The 27,073-nt window shown below is 38.1% G+C and overlaps 1 protein-coding gene across 8 annotated transcripts in view; it reads right to left on the reverse strand.

The window, feature by feature from the left end:
• Positions 1–3,213: 3,213 nt before the first annotated feature.
• Positions 3,214–27,073, reverse strand: part of TFRC (transferrin receptor) — a 75,367-nt gene continuing 51,507 nt past the window's right edge. For 4 of the 8 annotated variants that reach the window (XM_078453091.2, XM_078453088.2, XM_078453093.2 and 1 more), the window contains 18 exons: positions 25,872–25,930; positions 25,090–25,300; positions 23,667–23,880; positions 22,372–22,521; positions 22,094–22,196; positions 20,172–20,285; positions 19,170–19,268; positions 18,634–18,773; positions 16,109–16,266; positions 15,079–15,198; positions 13,905–13,990; positions 13,262–13,325; positions 11,556–11,623; positions 10,144–10,202; positions 9,850–9,931; positions 8,128–8,349; positions 6,872–7,012; positions 3,214–6,247 (listed from right to left, as the gene is read on the reverse strand). In XM_078453091.2, the coding sequence (XP_078309217.1) occupies positions 6,005–6,247; positions 6,872–7,012; positions 8,128–8,349; positions 9,850–9,931; positions 10,144–10,202; positions 11,556–11,623; positions 13,262–13,325; positions 13,905–13,990; positions 15,079–15,198; positions 16,109–16,266; positions 18,634–18,773; positions 19,170–19,268; positions 20,172–20,285; positions 22,094–22,196; positions 22,372–22,521; positions 23,667–23,880; positions 25,090–25,300; positions 25,872–25,907 (2,310 nt within the window). In that variant the 5' untranslated portion in view covers positions 25,908–25,930 and the 3' untranslated portion in view covers positions 3,214–6,004. Of the gene's footprint in view, positions 6,248–6,871; positions 7,013–8,127; positions 8,350–9,849; positions 9,932–10,143; positions 10,203–11,555; positions 11,624–13,261; positions 13,326–13,904; positions 13,991–15,078; positions 15,199–16,108; positions 16,267–18,633; positions 18,774–19,169; positions 19,269–20,171; positions 20,286–22,093; positions 22,197–22,371; positions 22,522–23,666; positions 23,881–25,089; positions 25,301–25,871; positions 25,931–27,073 lie in introns of those variants that run through there. The other 4 variants (XM_078453089.2, XM_078453090.2, XM_081796593.1 and 1 more) reach the window with 2 other exon arrangements.

A 27,073-nucleotide genomic window follows, 5' to 3' on the forward strand; every position in this document is an offset into this window, starting at 1 on the left:
CTCTGAGACCATAACCTAAGTTGAAGTTGGATGCCCCACCGACTGAGCCACCCAGGTGCCCCAGTTTTATTTTTGAGAGAGAGAGCCCAAGTGCAGGAGCAAGGGAGGGGCAGAGAAAGAGGGAGAGAGAGAATCCCCATCAGGCTCTGCGTTATCAGTGTGGAGTCCATGGAGCTCAATCTCACAGTGAGATCATGACCTGAGCTAAAATCAAGAGTCTGATACTTAGGCACCCAGGCACCTCCCCTTCTCTTTTTTTAAGTTTTATTTATTTTTGAGAGTGGGGGAGGGCAGGGAGAGAGAATTTTTTCTATTTTAACCAGTTTATCACTGTAAGCAGTCAGAGGGTTGGGTTGCAGGGATTTCCATTGTGATAGTGGAACCAACAACCACCCTCCCGTGTGTGCTTTTATCAAGGTTTCATGGACATTCTCACTTATGCAGAGACTACTTTGAAAGTATATGCACGAAACTGGTGATTGTGGAAAGAGGGAGAAATTGTGAAAAACAAGAAGAAAAAGTTTTCAATCAGACCGTTCTGTACATTGACCATTAATTAGTATGTACAGATTTTCAAAAAAGGTATTAACTAGTCAAAGAAATCCATGTGAGATGCATTAGATGTAGCAAATGGTAAAGGCTCTGACTGAATCACCTAAAACAGTAAACCCATTGGTAGCCGTAAGGAAGCCATTCTGATGTATTATATTCCAAGGGAAGTGTATCTTATAAATAAACAGATGTCTTCAAATATATTTGTTTAGGCCTGTCTCCTCACTCACCATCTTTCATGTAGGCACTTCCCCTCTATAGAGCAAAGCAGTTTCATTACTGTCTTGCTTCTTCCTCAAGGATATGCATGTGGCTACTAATTCTCACAAGGGCAAGCTTGGACACAGGTGAAGCAATTAAAAAGCCTCCCTATGCTAGGGGCTGCAATTCCTGCAATCATACTGAAGGATCCCAGCTGGCACTTGTAGTGATGAGATGAAACCGTATGATGGTTTTGGTAATTGCACAGAAAACCTATTAAAAAAAAAAGCAAGCAAGCAAGCCCTACCAATTATGCCTTTTGCTATACAGCAGCAGTGTCCACTCACCGTAAGTAGCTATTAAGCACCTGAAATGCGGGTATTCCAAATTGAGATGTGCTAGAAGTACAATGGATTTTGAAGACTTAACTCTGAAGGAGTATAAAATATCTTGGCAGTAATTTTAATGCATACCTGTTGAAATGACAGTATTTTGGATATATGGAGTTAAATATAGAACATTTTCACATATTTCTTTTTAGTTTTCTAATGTAGCTATAAGGACATTTAATTTTTTATTTTTAAAAAAAATTTTTGTTAACGTTTTTTATTTATTTTTGAGACAGAGAGAGACAGAGCATGAACGGGGGAGGGGCAGAGAGAGAGGGAGACACAGAATCGGAAGCAGGCTCCAGGCTCTGAGCCATCAGCCCAGAGCCCGACGCGGGGCTTGAACTCACGGACCGCGAGATCGTGACCTGAGCTGAAGTCGGACGCTTAACCGACTGAGCCACCCAGGCGCCCTTTTTTTTTTTTTTTTAAGGACATTTAAAATTACTTAGCTCATGTTTTCAGAGGGGAGAGTCTTACTAGAGTATTCTTAACAAAAACTTGTGACCAATTGGACATCCACATGCAAAAAAATGAATCTAGACACAGACCACATACCCTTTACAAAACTGAATTCAAAATGGATCACAGACCTGAATGTAATATGCCAAACTGTAAAACTACTAAAAGACAGCACAGGAGAGTATCTAGATGACATTGGGTTTGGCAGTGACTTAGATAAAATGCCAAAAGCATGATTCACAAAGGAAATAATTAAGTTGGACCTCATTAAAATTTATAAACTCATGCTCTGTAAAAGACATTGCCAAGAGAATGAGAAGACAAACCATAGACTGGGGAAAAAAATATTTGCAAAACACGTATCTGACAAATGATGGTATGGTTATCCAAAATGTACAAGGAATTCTTAAAACTCAACAATAAAATGAACAACCCAATAGAAAAAGGGGCAAAAGATCTGAACAGACACCTCACCAAAGATATACGCTGATAAATAAGCATATACGAAGATGCTTAACATCATGTCATTGGACAAAGGGAAATCAAAACAAGATTATCACCGCACGCCTATTAGGATGGCCAAAATCCAAAACAGTGGACACCACCAGATGCTGGCAAGTGTGTGAAGCAACAGGAACTCACTGCTACAGGAATTCACATCGTACAGCCACTTTGGAAGACAGCTTGGAAATTTCTTACAAAACTAAGCATACTATTTCCATATGATCCGGCAATTGTACTCCTTGGTCTTTACCCAAATGAACTGAAAACCTGCCCACGTAAAAACTGTTTAGAGCAGCTTTATTCATAGTTGCCAAAATTTGGGAGCAATGAAGAGGTCCTTCAGTAGATAAATGGATAAATAAACTAAGTTACATCCAATGGAATAAAATTGAGCACTAGAAAGAAGTGAGCTATCGGGCACCTGGGTAGCTCAGTCAGTTAAGCATCTGACTCTCGATCTTGCTAGGCTCAGGTTATGATCTGTTGGTGAGTTTGAGCTTGGTTAGGATTCTGCTTAGGATTCTGTCCCTCCATCTCTCTTCCCCTCCCCCACTCATTATCTTGCGTGCACACTCTTTCAAAATAAATAAACTTTTAAAAAAGTGAGCTATCAAGCCTTAAGTGCATATTACTACTAAGTGAAAGAAGCCAATCTGAAGAGGCTGCCTACTGTATGATTCTAACCACGTGACATTCTGGAAAAGGCAAAAACTACGGACTGTAAAAAGATCAGTGGTTGCCAGAGATCAGGCAGAGGAAGATGAAGAGGCACAGAACAGACGACTTTCAAGACAATAAAACCATTCAGTATTGTATTATAAATGGTGGATATGTTTCATTATAGATTTGTTCAAACTCACAAAATACACAACACTGAGAGTGGACTTTAATGTCAACTATAGGCTTTCGGCGATAATGATATGTCGATGTATATGTTCAATTGTAACATGTGTACTACTCTGCTGGGAGATGCTGATAGTGGGGGAAGGTGGGCCACGGGTGAGCAGGCAGAGAGTATAGGGGAACTCTATACTTTCCTCTCAATTTTGCTGTGAACCCAAAAATGCCCTAAAACAATATAATCTATTTTTTAAAAAATGACAACTCCGTGTTCAAGCATTTTATTAAATCAGATAAGGAATTTCCACACTGTTGCACATACCAGTTTGGACACAATTATAAGGGCATATCATTTGTTTACAAAGATATCGATGAGCAGTAGGTTGGCAAGTCTAATAAGCCATGTTTAGCCAACTAAAATTTCAAGAACATTCAAAGAGGAAACACAGTAAAGGTCATGCAAGTTCTAGAATAGTGAATCATGATAGAGCTCATTTATCCTTTACCTTCAAAATGCACCTGATATCTATAACCAGACAAAATCTGAAGTCCAGCAGGTTGTCACTAGTCAGATACACATTTCATTCAGGAATATTACGCCTCTTACCACTTACTGGCTTTTTTGATTAGAACTAACTCAATCCTCACTACAGAAAAGAGGTATTTGAAGAGATCTACTGCTGTAAAATGTATGCCCATATTCATAGTATGTCTTGAAGTTACTGAGCTTTCATTAAAGTGTGGTAAAGCATGATACCCAAACCAGGAATCCCAGCTATGACCTTTCCACTTAGCTACACTAAACACCAGTTCAAGATAAAACACCGTGAAGACTAAACAGACCGTGAGCAGTGAAACAATTCAGTGAGGCTGTAATAATCTAGACCTATGTTAACTTCGGTAAGGGACATTAAGTCTGTGGACTTTTTCTTAGGTGGCAGTTTCTTAGGGTGAACTGCCCTATAACAAACAACTGATTATCAGGTTTATAATGATGGCGGACTAGAAAATAAAGTCTTTACTCATGTAGCTTCAAACTTATTTGTTCACATCTCTGTTTAACTTAAAACCACCATATACTAACGGGTAGGGAGACATGATCAAGGATCCTTTTGCAAGCTTTGCTTCCCTACACATTTCACTCCCCCAGCCCCCTGAGTCTCCTATACAAGTTTCCCCTGATTTAAGCTAAAAGATCAATTCTGGATACAAACTTGTGTGAACTAAGTTTCCAGGAGATGACATGCAAATAAGGGGATAAAGTTAAATTCATTTGTCAACAGCAAACACTGTAAATGTGGACTACCATCCCACTAAACAGAAGACCTGGAGAAACCACAAATATAATAAAACACTACATTAGGTTTAAAAACAAAGACTCTCGAATGAAGTAGTTTTATTTTATGGTGGTTGAATTCACCCACCAAATGTTTAATGACCATAAAATGTTTCTGCAACTAAAACTAAAAGATAGAGAATTATAGGGAGCTGGGAATACATGTTAGATACTAACGATCTTCAAGCTTTGAAGATGTCATTGCATGAAGAAAATTATGGGAAACACTGTTCCCGATAATTACGTACACCCTTAGTGTAACATATGGAGATCACTGTCTCCGATATAGACACTGTGGTAGGCAAAAACTACCTTGTTCTTTATACATTATGGAAGACACTGCTCCCGATAATGTGAGTTAGGTTTGTGACAAAGGTACTGGAAATTTTGCAAAATTCGAATTAAAGTTACACCTTGGATAAATTGAGCTGTAAAATTTCACATGTATGAGTATCACAGCCTTTAAGTGACATTAATGTATAACTTGGTCACAATTCCTTCCCTTTAAGAACTGCCATTTTTATCTGGTTGACTAAAATTCTAACTTGATTAGCAACTCCTAATTCAATTGAATTCTTCACCAATATTTAGCTTTATAATTTTATTTGGCGTGTGGCCGTTTTTTAAAACCCTCAAGTGTTGACCATAAATGCAAAACTTCCAGTATCTGTTGGGTTTTATTAGCAGATGCTGCTTTTATTAAAAAAAAACGACAGTATAACTGTCATAATTATGGAAGGCACTGCTTCCGATAATTATCTTCTATAAAAAAAACACCATTTATAGTGAACTCTGTCACTGATAAATAAACAATAAATATCTCAGTGCCAAAATGATAGAAAGCTTTTCCAAAAAATTAACACTTTGGCCAAAATTTGGCAGTGTGTTCTTTAAAGTCTGACAAACTGAGTTTGAAATTAAACACCTAAAGCTGGTTTTCTTTCAAAATACTTTGGGAAACACAAAGACGACAAAAAACTAATACAAAGGCTTATGGGGCAGGGGCAGAGGAAAAGAAAATCTAGGTCTTTGGCTTCTGGTCTCCTCTTTTCATAAATAATCTTGAGGTTAACACATTAAGGCCTTACTCCTGTGATAAACAGTTGAACCTCACTTTATCCAGTGGAAGGACCTCTGTTTCAGACCTCACTGGCAAGAAAACAAGTCCCATCTCTTCTGAAAGTTAACTGTTTCATTCAGGGATGTGGAAACCAGCTAAATCCTTACGGAAGGCATAGATCTCATTTGGAGAATAAAGTCTTACAACCTGGTATCTCCTATCCAGCATCAAGTGCAGGTGGAGGATCCCACTAAGCTACCACTTCCAGCCCCCAGGAGACACCACCTCCCTCCTCCCACTTAGAAGATACCAGTTCATGTCCTTAGGATTTAGAGCAATAGTTTACGTAACTGGTTCTGACTCTGTCATAACTCTAACAAGAAAGAGGCAGTTACCATACAACACATTTAAAATTTTAGAGATAATCAGAGAAAAGATTCTATCATGAACATTTTTAAGTGGTTATTCACTTTAACTTGAAGTGCAGGTACCTACCCTGTATTAAAAGCTGCTGCCTAAAGAAATCTAGTGGTACCAAGATGGTTGGGTAAAATTTTAACAATATCAGGTTTTGTAGCCCTACTAAAAATTTAGCACAACCAGCACAAGTCTAAAAATCACACTACCCTGCTGTTCTCATATAAGTTATGGGTACCACATTTAAAGCTCATTGTCAATGTCCCAAATGTCACCAGAGAGGGCATTTGCAGCCCCTTGAATAGTCCAAGTTGTTAGAGCCAACTGGTTTCTAAACAGTGTTTCATTAAAAGCACTCATATTTTCCTGGCGCAGCTTCAGATGCTCTAGTAATGCTGACAGAGTGTGAGAGCCAGTGCCCCAAAAGATATGTCGGAAAGGAGACTCTCTCGGAGATACATAGGGTGAGAGGAAGTGATATTCCACCTACGGAAACAAAACATACATGAGAACTTACACTGTGCTGGGACTTTTGGTGTAAGGGCCTGACACAGTAAAACAACGGCCATTTTCTCACTTGAAATGTGAAAATTCCCCCAATTTAGCAATGTGGAGAACCAGGCTACTTATCTTCTAACATTAAAACTATAATCAATCAATCCTTTTGTATAGTCAATCCTTTTGTAAAAGTGAACTCTAATTATATTGGTTTTTTTTAGTTGAAGCATATACATGGAAAATTTACAAGCTTCTACTGTAATCGAGTCTTCTGCCTCTTCCAGGCAGATTAAGATAGAAGCAGTTAAGGGCTGAATTAGAGAACAGGAATACAGAGAAAATGATAGCTAAAAATCATTAATGATTCCTTCTTAAAAATGTTTCTTAAAACTTAAAAAAGGTTAATACTGGGACAAATGTCTCTTGGACTTCCAGTTTAGATATATTGGTTCTAGATCTTGCTAATAAGTAAGAGTTAAAAATCTGTGCTCAGTTCTAAAGCAGCAAATGATGCTAGGCTCCTGGAGTTACTACTCTGCTTTTTAGAAATGCAAGGCCCACCAGTTAAAAATTAACAATCTTTAGTTCTTCCATTTTTAGGAGTTTACTTACTCTCATGATACGGTCATTGATGTCCCTCATGATAAATCTGTTTGTTCTCTCAGCATTCCTATAATCTGTTGTCAGTCTGGAGGTGGCACGGAAAAAGTCTCCACGAGCAGAATACAGCCACTGTAGATTCAGACCCATCTCCTGAAGCAGAGAGACATTATATTCTTTAGTAGATGTTGTATTTCTAAGGATGTTATACTATATACCTTTCTAATTTAGTGATAGCAAGGGAGTTGGTTCTGGTAAAAGGGGGTGGCTCGTGGACAAGCTCAAGATGCAGAGAATGGTAGACTTAGGCACCTTGCCCAGGAGGTCCCAAGCTCTATAGAGTAGTATGCTCATATCTGAGCCCAAGAGATGGCACAATTTTCCACTCTTAGTCTCATAAGGAAGCCGTCCTCCTGGAGAAATCTAACATAATTAACTTAATATATAATCCTGTGTAGTATATTGTTTCCAGTTCAATTTCCCTATGGGGGAAAATTTGAAAACATTTTGGTTCAGTGAACTTCAGAGTCTAGTGATTTGTCTCACAATTGCCACTTTCTGATCAGTTACAATTAGTTTCAAGTTTCAAGAAAGCCATAATCATTAAGATTTGTTTATCAGTGATTTGCTTCATTTAAGGGATCTCTGTTAAATTGACTTCTAGTACCATAAAAGCAGTTAGAAGCCACATATTAATACTAATTTGATTTTTTAAAAGATTCTATTTTTAAGTAATCTCTACACCCAACGTGAGGCTCGAACTTACAACCCTGAGATCAAGGCACACACTCTACCAACTGAGTCAACCAGGTGCCCCATTATTAATTTGGTTTTATCAAGTATCTGAATACTAGGCACGTAGGATGAACACTAAGTAGGACTGTAATTACTGACTCTGTTATCTCTCTAGCTGTGACATCCCTGAAAGGCATATATGATATATGGCCCAAACTCATAGTTTCAAAGTCATGGTTGAGATCTTTGTATTCTCTGGATTCTCTTCACAGGTTGCTTGGAATTACAAAAACTTAACATACCTTAACAAAAGTTAACATAGTTCTAGACTCTGAAATACCTAGTGTGGTATATCCTAGATTTATAACCCACAACCTCTCAACTTTCAAATGAGTTAAAAATCTAAGAAAAATGATATATCAGTTCCCTTAAAATGTACTTTGGCTACCCATCATGTCCTTTCTCAGGAATAGCTAAACATCATAATTGCTTGATATTTCAGCAACAAGAACCTGGTTTTAATTAGTACTTACTTTTATGTCTGCTCTGAATCGGCTCACATCCCTCACAAATGAAAGTATTTTGTCATTATACATCTCATAGTTCAGGTTCAATTCAAGATCATAGGTAAGTTTCATTATGAGCTGACCAGCTACTTCTGCTGCTGCACGTGCCATTTTGTTCAACTGAGGAACTTTCTGAATGAGTTTCTCATAGACATCCATGGTAGTACCCAAATAAGGATAATCTGTGTCCTGAAAAACAAAGCTAGGTTAATGTACTCACAGGAGGGTCATAAGAGTAGGAGCCTCACATTCATTTTCCCTTCAAGGTGATAACAGTTGCAATTCATCCCTTGCTTCTAATACATACCTACTCCAATTTTATCTCACATCCACTACTTTAATATCACTCTTGTTATTTCCTCTGAATCTGACCTACTCCTTGAATGACTACTTTCTTCTAGATTCTATAGAATCTTTGTCCCATCACATCATAGACCCTGAAAAGATTTCTAGCCGAATTTCTTGAGGTTGTATCCTTGTTTTCTTCTCTGGGAAGTTTGGTTCATTAAATAAGGAAAGAAGAGAGCACGTATGAAGTGTGCTTTTGATATAAAGCATCATGCTTACATGTGAATTTACCTTCTTCCTAATGATTCAGCACTCGATCCATTCATACATGTTACCTTTCTAACAAACATGTCTGATGCTCACAACTTCTCCCCACCTTGATTAGACAATTTAAGTAACTACTTTTTCAATTCTATTCCCTATCTTTGTCCTTGGTGACAATTTCACTGCCAATCCTTTGATCTGACCTCAATTATTTACTTTCAGACTATACACTTCTGTATTACCTGCTAGATTTTTGACATCTAAGAAGTTTTTAAGAAACCTTCTGGAGGTCAAAAGAAATCATCCATAAACCACCAAAACGGTAGCACCTGACATCCAGTTCTTCCTAATGTACTAAATAGATACTGTGACCAGCTATTTCAATGCCATCCATACTGCTGTTCTAGCAGAAGGTCAAGGGAGTTCCACCTATGTTAATCTCTGAATCCAGATCTTACATCACTCCCTAGCTCCAAACCTTTCCCCTCCTAGTTCCAGGCCAAAACACTCAGTGATAAGAAGTCTTGTGAGGACCTGGCCTCCAGAGCATCAATAATTTGATGCCAAAGTCAACAGCTTCCACCCTGACCTCCTACATTAACTCTAGGATCTCTTCAGCCCTGGGAAAGCCCAGTACAGGGCTGGAATTCCAGCTTCAGCGCAGAAGCCTTCATCATTTTGTTTACTCATTGTGGCTTTCAGGGCCTTCTGACGACTCCTGAAACAGGCCAATCTTGCTTTCCTACAGCTTGGTCAGTTCAAAGTTCTGTGTCATAACAACCTTGTACCTGGTTTAGGAGATTAACATCTTTGGACAAACGTCTAGAACCGTATTTCGACAGGTATCAAGAACAGCAATGTCCAGCTGAACTTTCTATTTGGTGGAAATAGTCTATACCCACACTGTCCAGTAGGTAGCCTTGTTATTAAAACTCATCATACCTAAGTGAAGATGGCTTAGCAAATAAATTCCAATGCTAATTAAGCTGAGAATAATTCCACGTTAAGACTGATAATAAGGGAGCATGTAATAACCGCAGGTGTATAACTTCTGACAACATTTCAAGTACTTTAGGAAATTTGGTCTCAAAACTGATGAAAGGGCTAAGATATAACTTGAGAGTTCTTCATACTTACCTCACAAAAACAGAAAGAAACTGCTGGGATTCCAGAATACGCAAGGAAAGGGAAAGCAGCATTATCCAAAGAAAATTTCTCACTGCAAGGAAAGCAAGAATGTGTCTCTAGGTTTTCTGAAGAACAGCCTGTGCTATCATGCAACCCTACCCCTATCCCCAAATAAATTCTTAAATTGACTGTATAGGTGGTAAGCTCACTGCAAGGATAGGTTTAGATCTCTACCTAACATAGCAGGGGCTCCTGGGTGATTCTGCTTTTCTACTAGTTGTTCATTCACTTTTCTCAACTTACACTTTGTTGATCCAATTGCTGTCCCGATAAAGAGACTGCCCAGTAACTGGGTGTTTCACCTATAAAAGGAAAAATTAATTTGTCACTAAAATGAATCTTTCTGCACACAGTCATTCAGGCTAGTCACAAACATACTTCGATCTGTAAACAGTTATAAAAAAAAATTTTATTGTTTCTTCTTGAAAAAAATTTAAGACAGCTAAAACAATTCCCAATTTCTAAAGTTATTCCTCCTACACTCATGCTGCCAGTTCCTTTAGTTACAGCAAGAGAAAAAATGTTTTCCTCCTTTAACCATTTTAAAGGTGGCACAGTTTCAAAAGCCCTTTCTAGCCTTCACGATGCCTACCTTATTTCTGGCTTTTTCCTTCTAGCACATTTTATACTACTGCAGCCTAATCTGCACATTACTGCCTTGCTGGAAACTCGATAGCGATTCCTAGTTTCCCATAGGATCAAGGCCAAGTTCTCTGACCCTTGTTTCCTCCATCTTTAATGATTCCAATATATGGCCTCTAAGCCCATTAGCCAAATCTTATTCCTTCCTATTGCAAAACCACGGTCATTTGCATGTTTGTTTTTACCCAGTGAATATTTCATCTGGCCTTCTTATTTAAGTATTAGGTATAATTCATTAATTTTTTAAAATATTTATTTTTGAGAGAGAGACAGAGCTCGAGTGGGGGGAGGGGCAGAGAGAGGGAGACACAGAATCTGAAGCAGGCTCTAAGCTCTGAGCTGTCAGCACAGAGTCTGACGTGGATAGATCACGACCTGAGCTGAAATCAGTCGCTTAACCAACTGAGCCACCCAGGTGCCCCATATTTTTAATTTTTTAAAATTAAAGCCATACCCAACATGGGGCTTGAACTCACAATCCCGAGATCAAGGGTCACATGCTCTACCAACTGAGCCAGCTAGGCATTCTCAAGTTCATTTAAAGCTTCCTTGCACCTGGGTGGCTCAGTCCGTTAAACATCCGACTTCGGCTCAGGTCATGATCTCACAGTCCGTGAGTTCGAGCCCCGCGTCAGGCTCTGTGCTGGCAGCTCAGAGCCTGGAGCCTGCTTCAGATTCTGTGTCTCCCTCTCTCTCTGGCCCTCCCCCGTTCATGCTCTGTCTCTCTCTGTCTCAAAAATAAATAAACATTAAAAAAAAAAAATTTTAAAGCTTCCTTAGCATTAGGACTCTGTAGACAACCCCCAGTGGGCAGTTTACCCTCACCTCACACAGTTCAATAGACTGAGAGCAAATAAGCTAAGAGCATGACCTAAATAATGCAACTATAGAATTTATTCTAAATTCCTGTACTTGGTTATTTATGATGATTGTTTAAACATCAATGCTTTTCACTTTACGTAAATTAGATGAGAAAATTAAGTTACAGATTTTGTAATTAGGTATACACTCACATCTTTCATCATCTTCTCAATAAGCGAATACAACAGTGGACTGGCAGAAACCTTGAAGTTGCTGGTACCTGCAAAGAGATTATTTAAACATTGCTTCTTCTCTAGTCAAGTGATTTTTACATGGCTACTTCAACAACTAAAAGTACTTGACAAAAAAGGAAGACATTAACCTAGATCAGTGGCAAATATGACTATACTCTTCAAGAAGTAGACAAAGTGATTTAAGAGTCAAGTTCTTTAGTAAATGCTAACTCTAATTGACTGAAGATCTTACTCCTGAGTTTGCATATGTTAACGATCTGTTTCTTGGTACTTTTTCAGTTTACCTATCTTAGGGCAATTACCTGCTAGCTACTCTTGCTATATTCCATATATTCTGCTGTATAGGTAAGATGGCAATGACAACTCATCTAATAAAGGTTTAGTTCAATTTTTAAAAAATATTTTGAGAGATTGAATGCATATGCGTGCACAAGTAGGGGAGGGACAGAGAGAGAGGGAGACAGAATTCCAAGCAGGCTCCAAGCTGACAGCACTGACAGCCTGACACAGGGCTCAATCCCATGAACCAGGAGACCATGACCTGAATCGAAGTCAAGAGTCAGACACCCAACTGACTGAGCTACCCAGGTGCCCCAAGGTTTAGATCAAATTCCTTCCTTTTTCTTTCAAATGAGATATTCTACTGTTCTCAGTTCATCCACTGGCTACATCTGTACCTTTAATAACATTCAAACTCTTTCAGAACTAGTTTATCTGGTATTTCTATTTGTGATACCACAATCTAGCAAGATGTGAATTAGTCTATAGAAGTATCACTCTATATTGTACAGTTGAGTTCCTTCTGGTCTAAAATACAGTCCAGACTAGTGGCTCTCAGACTTTAGCTTATTGGAATCACCTGGAGTGCTTGTTAAAACATAGCCTGCTGGATTTATGTTCCAATTTCTAAGTGGAAAAGTCTGGGTAGGGCCTGAAATTTTACACTGCTAACAGTTCCCAGGTGATCTTAATGCCGCTGATTGAGGACCACAATGAGAATGACTGCATTAGACAAGGCAATCTGCACCTATTTTATAACTTAATGGACTACTAAGAGAAAGCAAAGTTAGTCTTTTGATCAGGGAATGGACAGTGTGAATTGTAAAAAAAAAAAAAAAAAAAAAGACAAGTGTTGCTTTAGAAAGCCTTCTCCTGGAGGCACCTGGGTGGCTCAGTCGGTTGAGCATCTGACCTCGGCTCAGGTCATGATCTCACGGTCCGGGAGTTCGAGCCCCGCGTTGGGCCCTGTGCTGACAGCTTGGAGCCTGGAGCCTGCTTCACATTCTGTGTCTCCCCCTCTCTAACCCTCCCCATCCATGCTCTGTCTGTCTCAAAAATAAATGAACATTAAAAAAAAAAAAAAAGAAAGAAAGAAAGCTTTCTTCTGGTTTGTTTCTTGGAGTTTTATTTTTTTTCTTTGAGACAGAGAGAGTGCAAGCTCACAAGCAGCAGAAGGGCAGAGGGAGAGAGAATCTCAAGCAGGCTCTGCACAGCCAGTGTGGAGCCTGACTTGGGGCTTAAACTCAGAAACCATGAGATCATGACCTGAGCCGATACCAAAAGTTGGACGCTTAACCAACTGAGCCACCCGCTTGCCCCAGCTTTCTTCTGTTTTGTAAGTAGTTTATCTGAATTCATTAACAGCTGATGAAAAGGATACTTACCAAGAACAGCTTTGTCCAGATTAATGTAAGTGAAAGCCTTTAAATGCAAGGAGGAAAGGTATCCCTAGAAGAGATGGAAAAATACTAAATGTACTAATATGTATTAACCTGTCACATAGAGTAGCTATTATTAGGGACTTCTTTTTAAATTTAGAGTCTATTAACGCTAAATATACAAAGGCAAAAATGATATACAGTTGACTTCCCTAACGTGGGAGGTTAGGGATGATGACCACCCCCACTATGCACTTGAAAATCCACATGTAACTTCTGACCTCCTGAAAACTGTCCTACTAATAGCTTATTGTTGACCATAAGCCTTACCAATAACATAAATAGATAACACATATTTTGTATATGTATTACATATTGTACTTACAATAAAGTAACCTAGAGAAAAGAAAATGTTAAAAAAATCATGAGAAAATGCATTTAGAGGGCCATTACTATACTTTTTTAAAGGACTAGTCTGCATTTATTAAAAAAAAAAAAAATCCACTATAAGTGTACCTGCACAGTTCAAACCTGTCTTGTTCAGGATCAACTGTAATCAAATCTAAAAGAGTCTGGTTTCTGGAGGACAAATGAAGCCAAGGGCAAGTTCAGGTGCCCATTCTGGGTATGAGTGTTATACAAATAATACCTCTAGCCATTCAGTGGCACCAACAGCTCCGAAGTCTCCAGCACTCCAGCTGGCAAAGACAATGCTTCTGCTGGGTTTAAAGCCACCTAAAAGATAGCAAAAAAGTTAATTTTATCTTGGGAAAGGTTATAGGTAGGCAACTGACTTCAGATGAAATCAGAAATTTCTAACTCAAGACAGCAGATTAAAAAATATTTCTTTCCCTTTTGAGGCCCCAGGTGAAAGAACAAAAAAAAGTAAGAATAAATTTTAAAGGTAATCTACAAAAAAAGAAGAGAACATTTGCAAATAAGATTTCAAACACATAGTAGAGACCAGTTTTTACAGGAAGTCACTTTTGTTTCAACTCCATTCTTTGAGCCCCCCTAAAATTCTGCACCAAGAGATACTTGAAATCGCAGTGTAACTACAATGTGTCTCTTCTCTGAAAAGAATCTGCATAGAAGTCAGTCACTGAAAACATAGGGTTACTTTACAATTGTTACCAAACAGAGTAAATACTTACAAATTTAAGTTATGAAAAAGTTTACAGAGAAATTACATTAATGACAGCTCCCCTCCAAACCTCCCCTTTTCCTGGGTATGCATTTTTCTGTATTATGTACTTTTCCACAAAAGTTAATAAGCACTGCAACTTACCCATGGCCCAAGGATTCAAGAATGTGATAGGGGTTTGTATGTGTGTGTGGGTGTGTGTAGAGGAGCGGCAAATACCAAGGGAGAAAGGCTTGAAAGTGTTTATATATTATAAATATATAAAAACATATCCAGTATTATGCCTATAAACATAACACATCAAGTTACATATTATAATTTTATACCAAAATTATAGAAACTTAGTACAGAGGTCTGCCACTGCTTGCTTTAAAATAGATTTCTTAGGGACCACGCTAGATTAGCCATGTCATTCTGAATATGTCAGACTAAGAGCTAGGGTCCAGTACAACACTTTTTGAGTGTCTCATCAAAGTTGATTCCCAGTGCAAAGACACTGCATGGAAAGCTGTTTCAAAGTCAAAGGCAGATCCAACAAAAGATGATCTGCTTTTGTGCTCAAACTCAGAGTCCAGCATAAGTGAACCACAATAATATGGGCCAAAGTGAGAAAGCATATAGTATTTAGAACTATATATAGCAAATAGATATTCAAGGGTCCTCACAATTTGTACTCTACCTTTTAAGACCATATCAGAGAGTATCCGTGCAAGTTCCAAGAGGAGAGCTGTTCCTACGCTAGACTTTGCAGCTCCAGGACCCCAGGCATCCCTCTGAGCCCCTACTACAACATAGCGATCTTTAAAAAAAAAAAAAAAAAAAAGATAAATTACACAATCAGCTTTTAAACTGTTTTTAATACTGAGCTTTAAACTCTAGAACAAGCATGTTTGTAAGAAGGATAAAAATGCAATATATGCATTAAGGATAAGAGAACCTTTCTTCATAGCTGACTTAGGACTCTAGGAATTAAAAATTTACATGACAATACTAATCTCTTTTTCCTTGTTAGTATTATTACTCTTTTCCACATTACCAGTTAAGTTTACTTATCGACTACTAATTTGTACTACTTAATTGTTTAATCAGCGACCAAGTCCAAGGGCTTTCCTTACTAAATGACATGACTCTTAGATTCTACTTAAATAGATAGATTGTATTGACTACTTCTACTTAATTGGTTAATAAGCAACCAAAGTCCAAGGGCTTTCCTTACTAAATTACATGACTATTAGATTCTACTTAAATAGATAGACTGCATATTTCAAGGACCAATCAATAAACCACAGCCCACATGCCCATTCATTATGTATTGGTTACAGCTGTTTTCATGCTACAACGTCAGCGTCAGCATAGTCAGCTAGTCAGAGTTAAGTAAGTAGTTGCAACAGAGACTGTATATCCTGCAAAGTGTTTATCTGCCCCCTTAAGAAGTAGTTTGCTTACTGATGACATATTCAATAACTTGAAAGAGATTCTCTAGTCACAGTGGTCAATTTTTGACAAATTAATTTCCTAGGGCCTTATTACCTCCCAATAAAACTGACACCTAAACAGTTCACTGTAAGACAGACCAGAGCACTCCACAAAACCAAGCCAAAGCCAGCCTTCCTGTACTCTCTTCTGGCCACATTCTTATGAACTAGGAAAACAGAAACAAACTAACAAACAAAAGAAAAAAAACAAAACAAAAAATCAAAGGTCTTTACCAGGTTCTTCAAAACCTTTAATAACTCCAAACACGTTAAAAATTCTTATCTCTTTCAGCACGTTGTTCACAGTGAGCTTCACATTCCAGTTCTGTGAGGTTTCCAGCCTACAGGAGGAGTCTGTTTCCCAAGCAGAAGGACAGTCTCCTTCCATATTTCTAGAAGTAGAAAACAGACATTAGAGTTCTGATTATTATGGCTTCCCTTAGGTTTACAAAATCAATCTTCCTTACTCTCCAGTGAAGTTTTAGGCTAAGAGGACATATAAAGAAAACATATACAAAATTTACTCCCTGGTGGCTAACCATTTGTGTCTTACTCCGATCTGTAGGCAATCATCTGAAAATCATCAGTTATCTCCTGGTTTAAACAATGTTTTAAAAAAATTTCTGTACCTATCCTCATCTGAAATGTGCCTTTCTGCCAGAGACACAGCTATCATTTACATGTGAAGTAGATACCAAGATGGACTCAGAATGAAGTTCTGACATAAAAACCCATGAGTATATTCCCATGTTTCCTGACTCTCTACACTAACTAGTATACATTCTTTTTTTTTTTTTTTTTTTTTTTTAATTTATTCTTGAGAGATAGAGACAGAGCATGAGCAGGGGAGGGGCAGAGAGAGAGGAGGAGATGCAGAATCCGAAGCAGGCTCCAGGCTCTGAGCTGTCAGCACAGAGCCCGACGTGGGGCTCAAGCTCACGAACCGCGAGATGATAACCTGAACTGAAGCCGGAACTTAACTGACTGAGCCACCCAGGCGCCCCTATACATTCTTATCATAATTATAAAAGAATATTTTTATGCTGCTGATAGTTACGTATCTTCCCCTGTCTAATTCCTCATGTTACCCAATGACTGCTCTATTTACATAAATGTCAAAACATGATTACCCCACACTACACAAGGATAAGACAGGGAAGGGAGCTGGCTTCACAGGTTAGGGAAGACCTGTAGGTGGAGGTAAGAATGATCTGATTCGAAGTTTGGTATAAGTCAATAAAAAATCACCATTTTTAAAATGCTTCATGGGATGCCTGGGTGGCTCAGTCGATTAAGCGTCCGACTCTTGATCTCTGCTCAGGTCATCTCATTGTTTATGGGATGGAGCCCTATGTCGGCCTCTACGCTAATAGCATAGAGCCCACTTGGGATTCTCTCTCTGCCTCTCTCTCTCTCTCTGCCCTCCCCGCGCATGAGCACTACTCTCTCTAAATAAATAAATTTAAAAAAAAATGCTCGTAGATAGCATGGTTAATAGTCACATGGTGTTACACATGTGTCCTTACATGTAAATGCTCTTCATTTGAAATCAGTCACCCTGCTAAGTAGATTATATTTTAGCTATCCAATTAAGTGAAAGAAACATGATCAGTGGGGTTAGAGTAACTTGTTCTACATCACACAGAAAATCTAAGTGTCTGAGACCAGATCTACATTCTATACCAATACCAGGTGGGAAGTATGTCTAGATCAAGATAAAAACTAATGACATGTACTCTAATCAGACGGGGTTCTATTTTTAAAGACAGATACTAATACATTAGGGAGGATATCCAGGACTAATCATGACTGTAAAGCATCTGGAAACTGTCATGAGAACTGAAGATATTCCATTATAGACAAGAAAATTTGAACTGTTGTTGCTAAGAAGAAAATCTAGAACTAATCGGTGTTACAGGGAATAAGATTTCAGTTCAACATGAATTCTAACAGCTCTTTTCCAATAACTGAATAGGTTGCCAAGGGCAACAAAGTGCTTTACCTCAGGAAGTCCTCAAGGAGAAGCTATGCCAGGAATAGTATACAAGGAATTCACTGGGTAAATTGAACAAGGACTTGCAGAGTTTGTAAATCCAATGTCTAATTATTAATATCACTTTATGGAGGAAAAACTTCATGTTTATCTACACCAGCGTAAGAGCTATCCACCCCACGAGATGCCAAATATGGAAAACTACAGCCAATTATCTAAAATGCTATCAAATTGAGGCGACTTTTAAGCATATGACTCTTGATTTTGGCTCAGGTTATGATCTCATGGTTTGTGAGTTCAAACCTTACATCATGTTTTGTGCTGACAGGGTGGAGCCTGCTTGGGATTCTCTATCTCTCCCTCTCTCTCTCTGCCCCTACTCTGCTCATGCGCACTCTCTCTCTCTCTCAAAAACAAAGTAACCTTTTTTTTTTTTTTTTTTTTTTAACGTTTATTTAGTTTTTGAGAGAGACAGAGTATGAGTGGTGGAGGGGCAGAGAGAGGGGGAGACACAGAATCGGAAGCAGGCTCCAGGCTCTGAGCTGTCAGCACAGAGCCCAATGCAGGGCTCCAACTCACAGACCCGGAGATCATAACCTGAGCCGAAGTCAGATGCTCAACTAACTGAGCCACCCAGGCGCCCAACAAAATAACTTTAAAAATAAATAAATAATAAAATGTTATCAAATTAACTTAAGGAGATTATTATTCCTTTCTACTCATAAAACCAGTTTTCAAAAAAGACAATTTTCAAATAAGAACTTACCCAAACAACTTTTCTGCAGTGGCTCTGGAGATTGTTTGGACAGGTATATTCGGCAATCCTGATGACTGCGATGGTGGAAACTGAGTATGATTGAAAGAAGGGAATCCAGGTGTATATGGGTCACCTGTTCCCAGATGGGCCTAGTTAAACAAAAAAGTAATGTGCTCTGTCAGACATTTATTCAAGAAATCCTTAGAAGATTCAGACTCAGTATGAGGGTATAGCCTAAATTTAGTTTAGCAACTCAAACCATGAAGGTCTGAGTGGCTCTAAAATATGTGACTATTGTTTTTATATGGCAATGGCATATGCCAAATCTCAATTCAAGACACTATTGAAAAGGTAATGTTAGCAATAATAACTAGGTCTCAAAGTCCCATAATCCATTTTCTTGTTACTGCTAAGACCCTCCCAGAAAAAAAAAAAAAAAAGAGTATTTAATAAGGAAGGCATGTTACACTTCTACTAATGCAGATGGAATCCAGCAACAATTTGTAGAACCCAAAAACTCATTTACGTCAGAAATAAGAACTCACATGTCCAAAGAATGGAATCTCTGCATTAGTAATGGGAAATTTAGCCTGGTCCATGTATATCAAGACACCAATTGCATTGAAGCTTTCAGCATTTGCAACCTAAAGAAAAACATGTAAAGGTCAGAAGGTGAAGATAGTGTTGGGCTTTATGCTAAGACAAAAGGTTACAGAGGACTGCACTGAAACTCCCAAATGTTGCAAATAGCTTACATGTTGAGAAAAAATACTTCCCTTAACTAACTCATTAAGAGAGTTTCAAAGATAAGAGAAATAATAAAAACCCATCTAACACAACCACTGTCTTTTAGTATGTTCCATTCTAGGCCCTTATTACGTAGGTTTGACTTTCAATTTTCTTCTTCAAAAAACATAATTATACGTATATATTCCATATATACATAAAATTTGGTTATATAGAACTTAACAAAGCACCTTAACAATAATTTAGCAATTCTATGTAACAACAGAATATTGTTATTTTAAATTTAAACTGCTTTCACTGAAGCATTTCTGATTACCCCATTGTCACCGAAAGACAATGACTACAGAATACTCCAAGTGGCTATGCCATAGTCCTGGAAGTATCCTACAGTTTAGATAATTAGAACTTATTTGATTTGTTGAATACTTTAATAAATTCAAGTTTAGGGGTGCCTAGGTGGCTCAGTAAGTTAAGCGTCCGACTTCGGCTCAGGTCATAATCTCCTAGTTCGGGAGTTCGAGCCCCGCACTGGGCTCTGTGCTGACAGCTTAGAGCCTGGAGCCTGCTTCTGATTCTGTGTCTCCCTCTCTCTCTCTGCTCCTCCCTGCTTGAGCTCTGTCTCTCTTTCTCTCAAAATTAAACAAACATTAAAAAATAAGTAAATATAAAATAAATTCAAGTATATTATTAGGTATGAGAGTTTAAGACTGATGGTTTCCAGAATGTGAAAAAAAATAATCAATGATACCACTTAAAGGAAGAAGAGTATGATACCAGTGTATTTAATAACTTATACTCATCTTTTCAGCAAAAGTGATTTTCCCTGCTCTAACAATCACTAAAGATCCATTCACAGGAGAGTTTAAATTCTCAAAGTCTTTTTTAGTGCCAAAATTAGCATGGACCAGTCTACCCTAGAATAAAAACATGAGATTTAATGAGCATTACGGTATTAGAACAGCCGTAGAGTCTGAGAGAGGATAGTTTTACAGATCAAACCCAATAGAGAAAAGAGAGATAAAAGGAGGCCAAAGCCTAAAAGGATGTAAGAATTCTAGTCAACCTAGTCAGTTATTAGGAGTGAATCAAGACTCTGGCCTCCTATAGTCACATCTTGCATCATCACATGCTGCCTTGAATCTAATTTGCATTGCTCTTGACATTTAATCTCTTTTACATTGCTTCCAATATTGTGTGGGGAGAGAAAGGCTAACAGAATATGATAAACAAAGAGACATATACCAATATAAATACTGTAGGTTAGCCCTGGCTGCACCAATTACATAAAGTTCCTAACACATGAATGCTAGATAATTGAGGACATACATAAAAATAGGTCTTAACGGAAAGTTCTGATAAGAAATCTGTATGAAAATTGTTAAACACTATCTATCACAATAAAGTGCCTTGCATAGATCAATTTTTAGATATTTATAAAAGCTGTCTCATAATATTCCTAAACTATTAATAGAGCTATATAAACTGATCCTGACAACCAAATAACCTAAATATAGAAAGCTTGCAGGTGAACTAAAACCTTCAATGTTTCTGACAGAACAGTGTACCCACCTCCAAACCCCCAGGTTATAGGTAGTCAGGGAAAGTGATATAGCACAGGTAAAACTTCATCTGGCTTGAAAGGCATCCAGTAGATAGACCCCTGACATACAAACATTTGTTTTTTAAAACCTGAAAAACCTAGGTAGATCTATCAACTGTTTTTTAAATTTCTGCAGTAGTTTGGCCATATTTGCCTAAATTAAAGATTCAAGCTAAGACTGGACTCCAGCCAAGATGGTTACTTATATTATATCTGTCCCCACATAAAGTGGCATCTTTTTTTTTTTATTTAAAAAAAAAATTTTTTTTTTAACATTTTTATTATTTATTTTTGAGACAGGGAGAGACACAGCATGAACAGGGGAGGGTCAGAGAGAGGGAGACACAGAATCTGAAACAGGCTCCAGGCTCTGAGCTGTCAGCACAGAGCCTGACACGGGGCTCGAACTCATGGACCGTGAGATCATGACCTGAGCAGAAGTCGGCCGCTTAACTGACTGAGCCACCCAGGCGCCCCCATAAAGTGGAATCTTGATACACACATTCACTCAACAAACACCATCTGTCAGGCACTGTCCAAGGCTCTATGACACAGCAGTAAATGAAGCCAACCTCTAGCCCTGCATGTAGCTTTCATTCTAGTGTGGAAACAAATGAGTAATGTCAGGGGTGTAAGTACGAGTAAGAAAAATAAAGCGGATAAAGGGAAGTGATTGGAGGAGGGCCATTTTTAACAAGATAATCAAGGAAGACTTCCCTAAGGTGGTAACACTGGAAAAGACACTTGCACAAAAGGAGGGAACAGGCCATATTGGTATTCAGGGGAAGAGTGGGCCTGCAGAAGGAAAGGGAGTTTTATAAAAGCCTTGAGGTGGAAGCATGCCTGCATTTGAGTGGTTTAGGAACACTGGGGAGGCTGGAGTGGCCGGCAGAGTGCAAGAGGAAGAGAGCAGTAGGATTACTTAGAGCCTTGCCATCCTGAAAGAAGACCTAGGATTTTACTTTCACTGTGGCATAGGATGGCTGAGAATAAGAATATCTCACAATCAGTTACATTTTAAAAAATAAATTTATACCAAAATTCCTAAGAAAGGTAACGACAATGAGTTTCTGAGCTCTTCAACAGGGAAGACCATCTCATGCACCGTTTCGCCTTACTTACAGTAACTGTTGCTGCTTTACTGTATGCCACATAGCCCTCTGGACTCTCCACCAGGTATACCATTCCACTGTTCGTGCCCACTATGGTCACTGAGTTTGAAGCACTGGCAAAAAAAGATTAAGTTAAGATGAAGCTGAAGCTAAGGACAGCCTTGGGAAAAAAATGGCTTTAGTACATTTAGCATCTGATTTGCATTATTTATTCTGAAAGTCTTTGCTGTATTAGCACACCTGAAAATAGCTACTTCCAGAAAATAAGTTTACCATCTTTCAACATACCTGCCTTTGACCTGAACCTTAACAAAATGTTCATCATGCCAGGCTTTGCTAAGTTGAAGCTCACGGAATCGGTTCTCAATATAAAAGGCAAGGCTTTCATCTTTTTGAGATCCAGCCTCACGAGGGAAATATGAATTTTCATTCAGCTGCCTAGAGGAAAAAAGTCACTGTTACATGAACTAAAATTTAATTTAAAATAAACAATGAACTGAAATATCAAGAAAATTGTTTTAAAATAACTCAATACTATTCATCATAGCTAAGATAACTATGACCCCAAATTTCAAGGTTGACTAGAGACAAACTTAGAAGAAAAAAAATTATGCCCAATGTCTAAAGGAATTTATGACTTTAGCTTTATCCAACCTCTGAATCCAATGTATAGTACTCCATCAAGAGCCCCGTCTTAACACATATATGTGCTTAGGGTAATTTTAGAGGAAATGAGTAAGCAAAATCAAAGTATTACTGTTGGTGAACTCAAGATGTACAGCTTTAATTTTCACCTTTGAAACAAAACTACTCCTTGTTCTGATCTCCTATGTCTCACTGTAAATATATATACATCATATTAGTTATTTGATTTTTGTTTGGTAGACTACACTCTTATGTTATCCGTAATGCCTGGTATACAGTATATACAAAAGTATTCATTAGATGAAGTAAAAATGCCAAAATTCCTCATCTAAGACTAAGAGAATCATTGTACCACTGTAACTACTGGAAGCCAGCTAATAAGTAAACGATGAATACGTTCTTTACACGGGGTTATGTATGTGTCTAAGGAAGGTCTTCAAAATCGAAGGACAGAAACCTTAAGGACACTTCTAAGGCTATATGGATTAATGAGAACCAGAAGAAATCACGAATACTAGAGACATGATACGTCTCTATATCAAGTCGGGCAGTCAAGTTAGTCCTGATCTAAAGAATAAAAAAGGCTACTGATGCCCTTGTTGATGGTAGCAAAGCTCAGTGTGCCTTACAAGGGGTTGAGATGAAAATCAAAGCAAAGAAAGTCTGACAGCAGGCAACAAGCTTAAAAGACCAGATGACAAAAAGATCAAAGACCTCTGAATTTTTTAAAGAAAAAGGAGTGTCCTCACAAAAATTTTTTCCCCATCCAACAAGTTTGAATTCTTTACTAATTCTTTACCCTCCAGCTAAACATGGGAAGTCTCCCCTACTGTAAGAAGTCTTTCCTCCAGACTGTCATGTTTGTTTTGTTTCACTGCTCTAAATAATCAGTATTTGTTAGGGACTGAGATTAAATTTGTGAAGTAGCTCAAGTTTACCTGATGGTGCTGGTGAACTCTGTGTTACTCAGTTTCTCTGACAGCATTGTTTTGAGGTCCGACCAAAATAAGTGAGAAGGTGCTTCAGGAAAGTACTCTTCTGTTTCTGAAGGTTCGGTTCCCTCTACCTCCAGAGACTCTGTTCCTGCTGGTCTCTCACATTCAGACTTTGCTTCTACACGTTTACAATAGCCCAAGTAGCCAATCATAAATCCTATGGATAAAAAGTTTCAGAACTGACAATATATTCCTATAGGAACTGTTAATATTTTCAGCTAAGCCTTGAAAATACTGGCTTTAATCAAACTGTAAGCAGTTGGAAAGTAAGTAATGAATGTCAATTTTTTTATATTTTAAACCATTCAATGTAATAAATCATACAGTTGACTCTTGAACGATGCAGGGGTTAGGGGTGTATACCCCCACACAGTAGAAAATCTGCATGTAACTTTTGACTCTCCAAAAACATTAACTACTAATAACCTACAGTTGACTGGAAGCCTTATGGTACCATAAAGAGTTGATTAACACATATTTGTATGTTATATATGTTATGTGCCACATTCTTACAATATCTGTCTTTTTCTTATCTTTTTCAGTATTTCTACACTACACAGTTGGTGTGCAAGTTTTTCAAATTGTCACAAATCTCCAAAAACTTTTCCAATGTATTTATTGAGGGGCACCTGGGTGGCTCAGTCAGTCAAGCGTCCGACTCTTGGTTTCATCTCAGGTCATGATCTCACGGTTCATGGGTTCAAGCCCTCCATCTGGCTCTGCGCTGGCAGTGCAGAGCCTGCTTGGGATTCTCTCTCTCCTCTCTCTGCCCTGCCCCCCACTCACTCTCGCTCTCTCTCAAAATAAATAAATATATACATACGTATTTTAAAAAATCTGCATATAAGTGGACCCACACAGTTCAAGTCCATGTTGTTCAAGAGTCAACTTTATAGTAACTCTAAATACTTGCCTTTTAATTGTGTTTAAGTTTATTTATTTATTTATTTAAGTAATCTCTATACCCAACCTGGGGCTTGAACTCTTGGCCCCGAGATCAAGAGTCACATGCTCTACTGACTGAGCCAGCGAGGTGCCCCTAAATAGTTACCTTTTTAAAATATAGGTAACTTTTCTTCCCAGAAGCCTTCTTTAAATCCTTAGGCCAAGCTTCTATGCTACAGATATCCTGTGTGTATTTCTAGTATAACATTTGCACATTACAATGAAATGATTCATGTGTCTCTCTTCTTCCACCAGGCCAAACTCAAAGGCAGGCATAGAATCTTAGTCATTGTTGTTGTATTCCTAGTGCCTAGCATAATGGCACATAAAAAGGCACAAAATAAATGTTTGCTTGGCTGAATTAACAGATTTCCTGGAGTCACTCCCAAGGAACATTTAAGTTTTGAATAGCCACTCTTACCAATCAAGAAAAAGAGGATTATAGCGATAGTCCCATAGCAGATAAATCCATTAAACCTTTTTGGTTTTGTGACACTGGCACCATTATCCCTCATGTTATTGTCAACATTTTCTTCTTCGTCTGCAGCTAGTTTCATCTCCACATGACTATTGTCACCATCTACTTGCCGAGCCAGACTAAACCGGGTATAGGACAATGGTTCTCCACCAAACTGAGATTTGAAGAAAAGAGAGAAAGAAAGCATCATGAAAGAGAAGAAAGGGAAGAGGAACATTTACCAAAAGTTTGGTTAGGTACTATACTTAGTAGTGGACCATTACTATGACTTGCTATATATTCTTAAGGAAAAAGAAGTTCCTCTTTCAAAGCAACATTCTTCCTGATACCTAGTTCTGTCAATGGTAGATGGGGGCTAGATCACACACTGGCCTTTTTCATCTCATTCAGCCTTTTCATTCAGGGTTTCTGTTACATATGTCTACTAACATAGGTATACATTTTGATCAGCTTTCTTTGTTCATCTTATCAATGTGGCTGTCCCCCTCCTACCATACTTGAAATACCCTGTATGTTCTTACAAGATTTCCCATAGTTAACTCCACACAAGACTGAAGATACCCTTTGTGGGAGGAGTTACATCGCCAAGCCACCACTTCAACATAAAAAAATACTTTATGATAGCTTTGAATATTACTTCATGCTTATTGGGTGAGAGCCATTCTTCTATATTTCATATTCTCACAAACTGGTGACAAGGAATAATAAAACTTAAAATATCTTACCAAGGTAGAGAATGCTGATCTGGCTTGATCCATCATTCTGAGCTGCCACACAAAAGAACCTAGTATTAAAACAGAAATTTAATACAAAATAGATACCATTGTACCAGTTATAAGAGGTTTTCATTACCATGCTAAATTATTATATATCAAGTTTACTTTTAAATATATTATCACATTCCCAGAAAGGGTCTTTAATAAAGACATTTAGTTCATAGGAAAACTAAATTTAATATAATCCTTGATTAGATCCTGAGTTGAGGTGGGGTGGAGGTGAGAACAACTACAAAGGATATCATTGGGAAAAATAAGAAATCTGAATACAGACTACATAGTGGATAACAGTATTGTATCAGATTAGATCTGGAGAGTGTGACATATTCGATTTGATTATATTAGATTTGGAGAGTGTGATGATTTATTCTGTTTTTGGAAAAGAATGCCCTTGTTCTTAGGAGATTAATGCTGAAGAATTTAAGAATTTAGTATTGGGGCACCTGGCTGGCTCCATTGAAAGACCATGTAACTCTTGATCTCAGGGTCATGAGTTCAAGCCATATGTTGGGTGTAGAGATTACTAAAAAAAAAAAAATTGGAAAACTTAAAAAAAAAAAAAAGAAAGGATGAAGTATCCTAACACTTATTTCAAATAGTTTAGTTTAAAAAAAAGGGTCTAAAAAAAAAAGGGGGTCTAAGAGGGGCACCTAGAGGCACGTAGGTGGCTCAGTCGGTTAAACATCCCACTCTGGATTTCATGAGTTTGAGCCCCACACTGGGTTCTGCACTCATGGTGCAAGCCTGCTTGGGATTCTCTCTCTCTGTCCCTCCCCTGCTCACTTCCTCTCTCAAAATAGACTAAAAATAAATTAATAAATTACTTTAAAAGCATATAAGAAATTGGGGCGCCTGGGTGGCTCAGTCGGTTAAACGTCCGGCATCGGCTCAGGTCATGATCTCACAGTTTGCGAGTTCGAGCCCCACATTGGGATCTGTGCTGACAGCTCAGAGTCTGAAGCCTGCTTCGGATTCTGTGTCTCCTTCTCTCTCCGCCCCTCCCCTGCTCATGCTCTGTCTCTGTATCTCAAAAAATGAATAAACGTTAAAAAAAATTTTTAAAAAAGTGTATAAGAAGTAAAGCAAATGTGGTAACTGTTAATAATTGATGAATCAGAATAAAGGGTACATGAATATGGATATATACTGTA

The sequence above is a fragment of the Panthera onca genome, chromosome C2, assembly GCF_046562875.1.
Source record: "Panthera onca isolate mPanOnc1 chromosome C2, mPanOnc1 haplotype 2, whole genome shotgun sequence".
NCBI classification, from domain to species: Eukaryota; Metazoa; Chordata; class Mammalia; order Carnivora; family Felidae; genus Panthera; species Panthera onca.